We start from the raw sequence: 12,309 nt of genomic DNA on the forward strand, positions 1-12,309 counted from the left end.
TCGTACTGACAGCGTGGTGGGCTAAGGCTTCGTAAATGGAATGGGAAGACAAGCAAAAACCTAAAAATCAAACTAAATAAAATCTTTTTTTTTTAATAATAAAAAATAACAATGGACCTTGGAGTCCAAAAACCGAATCCAAAAGTAATACTCTTATTATTTAAAATCTTTTGAGAACCTCATCTCATGTGGTGAACCAGTCCCAACCAAACACCAGAAATCAGATCTAAGTCCAATTACCTTCTCGGGTTGGTTCCAAAGCCCAAATCTTTGTCTCTCTCTTTCTGGGAAACCCTAGATCTCACTCCGTCAGGCCCTGAAGGCCGGTTTCTGGGCTGCGCTGTCTCCGCCGTTAGATTTCCACTGTAACAGCTGGTTGATCTCTTTGTCCCTCTTTTTCATTCTCTTTGGCTCAAAATCACTGGGTTCGATGTTGGCCATATGGATCCATTAGTGATTGGTTTCTTAATAATATATATTTATTTTTTAATTTTTTACTAATTGAACAACTGCTATATTAGTTTTCATGTGTGGGCTATGTTAGTGATGCTTCAAGTAATTGTTGAGTATCATTAGTTATTAACTTATTACAGAATCATCACATCTCGGACAATTCGCTTTCTTTTATATCATTATGAATGTAATTATATTATATGAAAAAAATTTAAATGTTTTTAATATTCTGAAATTAAAATAGCATAGAAAGAGGGAGAAAACATAAGCAAATCAGACTTAGAAGTATGCTTTTTTCTGAATGATGGTGAGGGAATGGAGAGTGATGCAATTAGCATCAGACAATATGGTATGGATTGGAGCCCATATTTCCAAATATGCTTTTATTGATATAAGTAACTAAATTTGGTTATTATATGAGCAGAAATTGTATTGTATTGTACTTTTTTTTTTTTTTTTTCTGTTATGATCACAAATATCTTTTTGTGAATTGTGATCTTCACAGTTACTAATTCATGGGAAATGATTAATATCTCTTCCATTACCAATATTCTCAATCTATATAATTTTTGTCTATAAATTTTCAGTAAACGTATTCGAAACGTATTGTATCCCTAATTTCAAAAATTGTCATATCCTGGTATCCCTGTGGTACTAAGTATCCAGGTTATACTGTTGTACTTTATCTGTAATATATCTATATCTGGAAAACGTTTCTTGATTGTAATTCAGTATTAATCAGTATCGTATTCTTCCAGGTGAGAGGCAGGATGGTTGATACCATTGAAGAAGGCAAAGTGGCAGTGAATCCTGATATGAAAAAGGATCCAGTTGATACTGATGCTCTACCCAGCAATGATCTTGCAGAGTCTGAAACACTGCCAGACAGTTGTGCGGAAAAGTCCGAGTCTGAGCCTAACAAAGATCTGTCTAATTTGGAAACACAGCATAACAAGGAACTTCCTGCTTCTGAAACACTGGCTACTAATGGTGAAGCAGTAACATTAACCAACCAACATTTGGGCACCTCTGAAGAACCTGCCAGTGACCATCCAGAGAATTGTGAATCACTAACCAGCAACCAGCCAGACAATGCTGAGGCATCACAGAGCAGTCAGATAGATAATTCTGAGGCACCACCCACCAATCAGTCAACCAACTCTGAAGCTTTATCTGACCATCTGTTGGTTAGTTCTGAACTAGCTTTTGATAGAAAGGCTTCTGAGCCCAGCAATCAGCAGGTGAATAGTGAATTATTGCCTAACCATGCCATGTGTAATTCTGAAGCACAGACAAGTAATGATGTGGTTGTATCTGAAACACAGCAGAGTGATGAGGTGGTTATGTCTGAAACTGTGCAAGGCAATGTGGGTTTCATGTCTGAAACTCAGCAAAACCATGAGGTGGTCATGTCTGAGACACAGACCGACAATGACACAAACATGACTAAAACTCAGACATACAATGATGCGGTCATGTCAGAAACTCTGCCCGAAAATCAGTTGGCCAATCCCAAAACAGATCCTAACATTCAGCCCTCCCATTCTGAAACTGTTCCTCATAATCAGTTCACAAATCTCCATATGATTCCTGAAGATCAGCTGCCTCAGCATGAATCACTGCCTCATTCAGAACCACTTCCCAATTCTGAACCACTGGCAGATACTCAGACATGCAATGATGTCAACATGCTTAAAACTCAGACATGTAATGATGAGGTCATGTCAGAACCCCTGCCTGAAAATGAGTTGGCCAATTCCACAACAGATCCTAACAATCAGCTCTCCCATTCTGAAACTGGTCCTGATAATCAGTTCACAAATCTCCATATGATTCCTGAAGATCAGCTTCCTCAACCTGAATCACTGCTGCATTCTGAACCACTACCCAATTCTGAACCACTAGCAGATACTCATCTGACAGACATCAAAGTAATATACCATAATCATCTGACCCATTATGAAACACTGCCCAACGACCATGCAAACCAGTCCGAGGCATTATCACACAATCAGATATCTAACTCTGAAGCATTGCCCCATGATCAGCTGGTCAATTCCCAAATGCTGCCCCATTATGAACTAGAAAATAGTGAAATAATGCACCACAATCAGATGGTTAATTCTGAAGCAAACTATGAAATGACCGTTTCTAATGCCATACCCAGCTATGAGATAATAAATGCTGAGACACCACTGCACAATGAGGATCGAAACCCCGAAACACAGCCTACTAAGCGGAGGAAAAAGAAGTCTATAGTCTGGGAACACTTCACAATACAAACAGTTAGTCCTGGATGTAGAAGGGCATGCTGCAAGCAATGCGCTCAAACTTTTGCCTACAGTACAGGTTCAAAGGTAGCTGGCACCAGCCATCTCAAACGCCACATAGCCAAGGGAACCTGTTCAGCTCTTCTACGCAACCATGACCATAATCAATTGTCCCCATATACTCCAAGAACTAGGGGAAGTGGGGTTGGGAATGCTAGCGATACACCTAAAAGACGATATAGATCCCCGAGTACCCCTTACATCATTTTTGATCAAGATCAATGCCGCCATGATATTGCTAGGATGATCATTATGCATGATTATCCCCTTCACATGGTTGAGCATCCGGGATTTGTTGCATTTGTCCAAAATCTGCAGCCCCAGTTCAAAATGGTGACCTTTAATTCTATCCAAGGAGATTGTGTTGCGACTTACCTGATGGAAAAGCAACATATTTTAAAGTATATTGAGGGGTTACCTGGACGTGTTTGTTTGACACTGGACATCTGGACGTCAAGTCAATCTTTAGGTTATGTATTTATTACAGGACATTTTGTTGATCATGATTGGAAGTTGCAGAGGCGAATTCTCAATGTTGTAATGGAACCATATCCTGATTCAGATTCTGCTCTCAGCCATGCTGTAGCTGTTTGCCTTTCTGATTGGGGGTTGGAGGGTAGGCTTTTTTCTGTCACTTGCAATCAGGCACTGAGTAATGTTGCACTTGAAAATCTCAGACCTTTACTCTCTGTGAAGAATCCACTTATCCTCAATGGTCAGTTGCTGGTTTGTAATTGCATTGCCCGTACTTTAAGCAGTGTTGCAAAGGATTTGTTGGGTTCAGCAGAAGACTTGATTAAAAAAATCCGTGATAGTGTAAAATATGTGAAGACTTCAGAATCACATGAGGAAAAATTCTTGGAGCTGAAGCAGCATCTTCAGGTTCCCAGTGAAAGGAGCCTTTTTATTGATGACCAACTTCAATGGAATACATCGTATCAAATGCTTGTGGCTGCTTCTGAGCTGAAGGAAGTTTTTTCTTGTTTGGACACTTCTGATCCTGATTACAAGGGAGCCCCATCTATGCAGGATTGGAAGCTGGTTGAGATCTTGTGTAGCTACTTGAAGCCACTTTTTGATGCGGCAAACATTCTTACTACAACAACTCATCCCACTGCTATTACCTTCTTTCATGAAGTTTGGAAATTGCAGTTAGATGCAACTCGTGCAGTTACGAGTGAAGACCCCTTCATTAGCAGGCTTAATAAAATTATGCAGGAAAAGATTGATAAGTATTGGAGAGAGTGTAGTCTGGTTTTGGCGCTTGCAGTAGTGGTGGACCCTCGTTTCAAGATGAAGCTTGTGGAGTTCAGTTTCACAAAAATCTACGGCGATGATGCTCATGTGTATATAAAGACTGTGGATGATGGAATTCACGAGCTGTTTCATGAGTATGTGGCCCTTCCGTTGCCACTAACACCGGCCTATGCTGAAGATGGAGGTGCTGGAAGCCACAGTAAGATTGAGGAATCCACAGTGTTGACAGATAATGGTCTTACAGATTTTGATGCCTACATCAAGGAAACTACTAGCCAACATATGAAGTCTGAGTTAGATCAGTATCTTGAAGAATCGCTGTTACCACGCGTGCCAGACTTTGATGTCTTAGGTTGGTGGAAGCTAAACAAACTCAAGTACCCTACTCTTTCCAAGATGGCTAGGGATATATTATCTGTTCCGGTTTCTACTGTTGCTCCTGACTCTGTGTTTTATTCAAAAAGCAAAGAGATGGATCGGTATCGTAGTTCCTTGCGGCCAGAGACTGTGGAGGCCCTTGTATGTGCTAAGGACTGGATGCAGTATGGAACACCTGAAGCTTCTAATGCACTTGTGCAAATGATATTCTAGATGCTTATACCCTGTATTATATATATGTAGTAGGTGGGTGCATTTTTATTTGAATTCTCCATTAGAGTACAGTATTTTAATTTGGATGATTCAACGCGAATATGTAATTTCTACGGTAGCTTCAGTTTTAGATTATAATTCTTGTGAATGGGCCTTTTGTTGATACTTGATAGCTATGATGTTAGTTACTCAAATTGTAGCAATAATTTCTCCATGGTAGATCCTGCTGATGAGGAACATAACAAGGGAATGTGGATATCTAATCAGGAGTTGCAGAGACCTGGATTGGGCTTAATCTGGGCATGAGAAGCAGCAATATATTAACACAATTGCTTAATACACTAATTTTTTAAAATCCTTTTTATGGAAACTGGATTATGGAAGTTTAAGACGGATGACAATGAGTAGAGAGACGGATCAACTCTAGATCTAAGAAATTCTTATAATTCCTACAAAAATCTTTTGTTAAACCTCTAAAAATCTTAAAATAAGAAAGATTTAGTCCCTTCCCATAAAGAATTCACTCTTTTTCAAATTGTTTCTCTAGCATGTCTCTATTATACTTTCTTGAAGAGTGTAATTTCTCTTTCAAAGTTTTTGCATGTGTTTTAGACCTATTTTAAACTCTTATAAAAATTAAAGGAGTGTTGAATTTATATAGAAAAGATTTTACACTAATGTAATCGATTATATACATTATGAATCAATTATATTGAGCATTATATTTATAATTCAACATTAAAATACCTTGACTCTTTATCTAATTGATTACACTTATAGTGTAATTTGTTACATCATAGTATTTTGGATTTTTAGAAACTCTTTATCGAAAAAAGATAGACACTAAAAAGGGAGTTAAATAGAATCAATGAAAAACACTTTTTCTAAACAGTGAAGTAGTATATTAATCTTAGGAGTGCAAATGAAGGGATAAGAAAAAATAACACAAGATGTTTTTAAACAAGTTCGTCTCAACCACCAAGACTATGTTTAATTCTTGATTAACCTGATCAAGTTTCACCATCTTTAACAAATATGCAAGTATTATTTCACAAAGTCACTTTTACCTCAACCTAAATATTCTTTGACTTGCTTCTTCAAGCAACTACCCAAGTATTCTTTGAACACAAAGTCTCTTTAGGTTTCAAACAACCAAGTGTTCTTTGAACACAAAACCTTTTTAGGCTTCAATCAACTAAGTATTCTTTTACAATCAAGCCTCTGTAGGCTCAAAGAAATAATGTTAAGTTAAAGTTAGGTAAGATAATTGTGTTGTTACGTTTTACTATTAAGATGTGATACAACAATTTGAAGTACATAATTTGTTAACAGAAAGAATGGATATATTTTTACAATGTGTTCTCTATATTGTTTTTTTTTTAATATTCAATCTTCCTTATATAGGTGTTTCATTGAACATGATTGTTGCAAATCCTTGAGCATCTCTCATAGGATTGCTTCATCTATCTTTATTTTCATTCCTTATGGAGAAAAGTGTTCGTTGCATTAATTTCTCACATTAAATGTGTTTCATCAAATTGTCACTTTTTATCTTATCAAAAAAGTTACTTATCACCTTTTACATAGAAAATGAGTGAAGTCATGCGTGTGTTAGTTCAAAACAGTTTTTTTCTGAGAAATTATGTGATTTAAGGGATTCACTCATCTTTTTAAGATGCAAAACATGTCTTTTGTTCCTTTCGTTATTTGTGAATACTGAGAAATCTATTTCACTTCAATCTGTTAAGGAATCATTTAAACAAAGATTGATTTAGTTATCAAACACCATAAATGATATAGATTCAAAATATGTCTTATAAATGAAGTGTTTTGTCTATTACACTAGATGTCAAGATAACTAATCGTTTTATTGATTGATTTGAAAAATTTTTCACTAGAAAAAAGTTTATGTTTGCTATCATTAAAACTAAAAACTTGAGGAGTTTAAAATTGTCTTTTGACCTAATAATCACCTTTTTTATGGTGACAAATACGTTTTTGAGAAGATAATGTTTTTATTCAATACATATCTAGTCGATTTTTCTAACAGACAAAAGAGTTTGCCTTTAGAAAATATTTAGAGTAAAAATCTTTATGTGATTAGACGATATGTTCATTTTAATAAAACTTTGTATCAAAGCCAAGTATACATGTTTAACAAAAATTTGTCTATTAGAGTAAAACGTACATTTGTATTAGATTACAAAATTTTATAAGATTTATCAATGTCACAACATAAGATTTCTAATGGCATGCTTAGACTTTCCTATCAAAGCATATGTGGAGAAAAGATAAACAATAGAAAGGGAGTTGAATAGTGTATATAAAAAAAACTTCCATGTTTTTCACAATGAAGTAGTAATGCTAGTTAGATGAAGCGAGAAGAATAGTCAAATGGAATATTAGATATTTTTATAATAGTTTATTTCAATCACCGAGACTACGTCCAGTTCTCAATCCAATCAGATTGAGTTTCACTATCTTTAAACAAAGATACAAGTATTCTTTTAACAAGTCACTTTTGGTTCAATCCTAAGTATTCTTTGACTTGTCTCTTTAAGCAACTACCTAAGTATTCTTTTAACAACAAGCCTCTTCAGACTTAACAACCAAATATTCTTTTATAGTCAAGTCTTTTTAGGCTCAAAATAAGTATTCTTTTTTAGACAAGTTTTTCCAAGCTTACCCTTATAACAATGGTTATGAAGGTTATAGAGAAGTTGTGCTCGTCTTACTTAGATGTTATACAACCGATTACAGAGCAATGAATATTTATAAGAAAGAATAGATTTATAGAGAATATGTATTTGTACAAATGTATTAGCTAAGACCAATGGTGCTACATAACAACTCAAGTAGTTTGAATGCTTTTTGTTAAAGTTTTTGAGCTATAAGCTTTTAAGTACTAAACAAAATAAATCATAAACACTTGAAAAAACTTGTTAGTAATCCACTTGAGAACTCTTCATAGTTAAAACTTGAAACTAAGAGTTTTTCATTATTAAAACATACACTAAGGTAAGATTCAACATTATTCAACTCTTATAACATATTCTACGCATTAGATGATGTTAAGTCAAAAAGTGATCCCCTAAACTTAGAGTTTTAATACTAACAAACAAAGCATTTTTATATAGAAAAAAATGTTTTCGAAAATGTCTTTGAAACATATCTTTAAAAAGGTTATCAGATTAATTGTAAGACGTAGATTGTTTATAAGACATTGTAATAGTCAGACAAAGCATATAGTCAATTTCATATACATTAAATATTTATCATTATTCAGACTAATGACAAAGTTTGCTTTGAATGTTTCATTCCTTAATAGATTGAATCAAAAAACCTTCTCAAAACTCACAAATTTGTTAAAATGAAGAGCCATGCTTTTCTTCAAAATCAAATCCCTAAAATTACAGAGAAAAGTATATAAAATCACTACTGTAACTAATTTGTGCTGCTAACATTGTTTTTGCAAGCTTCGTTTGGTGTAGAAAATTGATAAGTAGCCTCCTTGATCAGATGATAGGTACTATTTGGTAAAATGCATTTAATACGTGCATTAAATGTGCCAAACGGTTACTTGCCACCACAAGGAAAGATAATGAAGATAGACGAAACAAACTTGTGAGCTGGACTCAAAGTGTTGTAACAGACATCTTCTTCGAGATACTATATAAGAAGATTTAAAGCTCAAGAAAAACAAAAGATACAATTTAAGAGATGCGATATATACATTTGTACATAAACATACTCTATAAATCTATTCTTTCTTGTAAACACTCATTGGTTTGTACTAATTGTATCACATTTATGTGAGACAAATACAACATTTGTGTAACCTTTGTAACCATTATTATAAGGATGAGTTTGTAGAGATTTGTTATAAAAGAATACTTGTTTAAAATCTAAAGAAGTTTGACTATAAAAAAATATTTGGTTAAGTCTCGAGAGACTTGTCTACAAAAGAATATTTGGTTGAGCTTAGAGAGACTTGTCTATAAAAGAATATTTGGTTATTAAGCTTAAAGAGACTTGTTATTAAAAGAATACTTATATATTTATTTAAAGACAGTGAAACTTAATCTGGTTGGATTAAGAACTAGATATATTCTCGATTGTTGAGACAAATTAGTATAAAAATATTCAGTGTTCCATCTGACTACCCTTCTTACTTCATCTGACTAGCATTACTACTTCACTACAAAAAACATGCAAATTTTTTTTATATACATTATTCAACCCTCCTTCTAGTGTTTATCTTTTCTCCACAAATAAATAGTAAAATAAAGTCATTAAAGTTGACCAAATGACAAAAGATTTAAATAATATATACAAAATTCCAAATTTAAACCTCATTGTGATCATTGTAAAAAGATAAAATAAAAAAATGAACCGTGATTTAAGATGAAGGCATAAATTATAACATGATAATGTTATTATCCTACAAGAAATAGTGCATAATATGCATAAATCAAAGAGAATCAAAGGAGAAGGACCTACAAAATTGATCTTTAGAAGACATGATAATGTTGCCCATCCTTCTCTAGAGAAATGTCTCATAGATTCGGTTCCCTCTTACCACTATTAAGTTAATCATGCATTATCACCTTTATCTATAATTTTGAATTATAATAGAATGTCAAACATCTCATCATCTAGGGATTTAAGAAAAGGGGATCCCCCTCCCCTTATCTATTTGTGTTTATTTGTGTTGGATATGTAGAAACTTTCGCTTGTCACTTGTGATCTTGTTGCAACAAATCAATGGTTGCTTGTCAAAATTCTAAAAAATAGACCCCATGTTTCACATTTTTTCTTTGCTAATGATGTCCTATTGTTCACCAAAGCAACAAACAAACAAGTTTGATTGATTAAATCTTTGTTTGATAAATTATGTCATGAATTTGGTTTAAAGATCAAATTTTCAAAATCTAGCACTATGTATTCTTCGAGTGTGCCAAATGCTAATTAAAAGGAGAAGACTTGCAACTATTTCTACTATCAAGACTATTTTCTCTTTAGGGAAGTAGCTTGATTTCTTGATTTTGACAAGGAGAGTTAAGAATGATCAATTTAGCTTCGTTCTAGATAAAATGTAAGCTAGCCTAGCTTTTTGGAAAACTAAACTATTGAACAAGGTTGGGAGGTTGTCACTAACAAATTCAATTTTGACTCTATTCCTAATTATTTTATCCAAAACTTCTAGATTTTTCACAAGGTATTTGCTTCCAAATTGGCAAGGTTTGTTTGGATAAATTTATCTAAAGCACTTTTAGTAGAGAAAAGTAAGAAATAAATTGAAATAAGATTCTTTATAAGTTAAAATTATCTTATAAATGAGTTAAAAATAAGACATTGAAGAAGTTAATAGGAGTGAACTTCTTCAAATTAGTTTATGCATAAGATAATTTTATTTTATTTTTCTATTTTTTTTTTGTCTTAAAAGTGTTTTTAGGGAAATTTACCTAGATAGATCCTAAACCATTCATGACTTTGTGCACAAAGGCAATAATAATAATAATAATAATAAATAATAATAATAATAATAATAATAAAGGCATTAATTTGGTTAGTAGAAAAAAAAAATTATGCTCGTAAAGGTTATGGTAATCTTGGATTGCATGGGTTCGAATGGTGAATAATTCCTTACTTGATAAGTTGGTTTTGAACTTACATGGGAGAAAATATAAGTGTTCAATTAGTCTTTTGATTGAAAAATATATTTATTATAAAGACATCTTGAATTTTATGTTTGGAGGTCTATAATTAAAAGCGTTAGATGAATTATGTGAGGATATCAAATTGGAATTGATATCGTAACTTTTCTTTTTATTAGAGATCTCAAATCAACTAATTAGATAATTATACTAATATATATAAATAAAAAATAATTTTTATCTTATAAACTAATTTCATCCTATAACTTATTTTCTAAGACAACTCATAGAAAATAACCCATTGCAGGCATGTCCCCATCTGATCTGAGAAGCAATAGGCTTGTAGCCAACTCTTTGGGCTATATGGTGCAAAACTGTCCAAAGTCCAATTGCAATTGCTTTGAAGGTACAATCAGCTTACAATATTCTGATAAATCCAGATAAAGCAGAATTTTTATTCTGGACCTTATTAGAATGGTTTTCGCCTCTCCCATGGTGGAGAAGTGAGTTAAAAAAGGTTCTTGATTTCCAAAAGCATCAAATGGGAAAAACCAGAGAACAATGTGAGTCTTTAACCTCCATAGCTATCATCAGGCGTCCTTATTTCTAGAAACCTACAGGACAACTATGGTCAAAGAATGAAGCTTATTTTTGGGGAACCTTTGAAACATATCCCCCAGATCAAAGTTACAAGGCACAATTGATCAACCATCTCAAGGAAGCAAAAATCCAACAAGAGAACCAAGGAGAAGCGAGTTCATCACACGGTCGTTTCATTCCTAGCCAATTAAGTCGTCAGGGTATCAATGCTTTCATGAGCAGAACTGAATATTACGTGCCAGATGAACACTTTCAGACAGCTAATGATCTAGGAGATAAAGACGATGATGATTATTATGCTGAATTGATGATAGACAGCTGTTCCGACTCAGATGCATCAGATCTGAATCTCTCTCCTAGTCATGAGCCCATCATCAAAAAAGGATAGTAATGGGAATCTACTTTTTCGTACTATCAGCCCTCAGTGTAAAATAAGTATGACAGCCTGTATAAGTTATGACCATGTAGGTCCCTTGTTTGTACTAGTTCTTATCATCTGAGTCATAATAGTTTGTCTAGTTGTGTGAGTCACACCCCACGAGGGTCCTTTACTGTATTCAGCTTTTAGGGAGCCAATCAGGATTGGCCCATGTGTAAAATGTTTGTTGTTTGTAAGCCTCATGAGATTCCTCCGAGTCTATATAAGGAGGCTCTCTTTCAGTTTGTAATCAAGTCGAGTTTGCAATAAAATTTCTTGTGTGCTTATTTCTCATGGATTGCTAAACCTCTTATTCTCTCTTTCGAAAACTCTTGATCCTATTATAGTATTATGTTCTCAGTGATATATGTTTAAGCCAGTATGCTCTGTACTCGCCTCTTTAAGAGGATCTTGTACAACAGAACGCTATGAACTTTAGATCCAGTATTTTCCGATCCTTAGGATTTATGGTTAATTTGGTTAATATAAGACAATTGCTGAAAAGAGTAGGCGAGGAATGCCGAAAGAGTAAGCTTGTTCTTGTATTCTGTCAACTTAATCATAGGTCTCTAAGGCTCTCGGCCATATTGGTATCAGAGCCTAATAATCTCAAAAACTGAGGCCATAATACTATTTTAGAGGACAGAGTGAGTAGAAGAGAGACTTTACTACCATGGAAACTTCTACTTCAGACACTCAACCCGCCTTCCTAAACACCTCCTTATCTTTACCTAACCATGTCTCTAGAACTCTAGCACCAAAGATTGAAAACCTAGTTGAATTTTCATACATCCCTGAAGATGCTCAGATCTCTGAGAGCACTGCCCCCCTTCTAAGTCCATATAATATATTCAAACGCCAAAGATCTACTCTTAGATCCATCAGGCAGTTGGTCAGAACCACCCGTCCACATGAAAAAGAATATGTTCAATCTTCCAAGATGGAACAGTGTTCTTTGATGGCCACTTCTGAAGAATAGTATGTTACTATTGAAATCCCAAAG

The 12,309-nt window shown here is 34.1% G+C and overlaps 1 protein-coding gene across 2 annotated transcripts; it reads left to right on the plus strand.

Annotated features, from left to right (window-relative positions):
• Positions 1-163: 163 nt before the first annotated feature.
• LOC109808212 (zinc finger BED domain-containing protein DAYSLEEPER) lies at positions 164-4,779 on the plus strand. 2 transcript variants are annotated; one of them, XM_083076879.1, is made up of 2 exons: positions 164-375; positions 1,212-4,779. In XM_083076879.1, the coding sequence occupies exon 2, from the start codon at positions 1,224-1,226 to the stop codon at positions 4,629-4,631; it is 3,408 nt and encodes a 1,135-aa protein (XP_082933005.1). In that variant the 5' UTR covers positions 164-375; positions 1,212-1,223; the 3' UTR covers positions 4,632-4,779. The 2 variants fall into 2 exon arrangements, with proteins under 2 accessions (XP_082933005.1, XP_082933004.1); XM_083076878.1 differs by lacking the exon at positions 164-375 and adding an exon at positions 412-802.
• The last annotated feature ends 7,530 nt before the right edge of the window (positions 4,780-12,309 follow it).

This window comes from Cajanus cajan, chromosome 6 (assembly GCF_000230855.2).
Source record: "Cajanus cajan strain Asha chromosome 6, NIPB_CcT2T_4, whole genome shotgun sequence".
Classification (NCBI taxonomy): domain Eukaryota; kingdom Viridiplantae; phylum Streptophyta; class Magnoliopsida; order Fabales; family Fabaceae; genus Cajanus; species Cajanus cajan.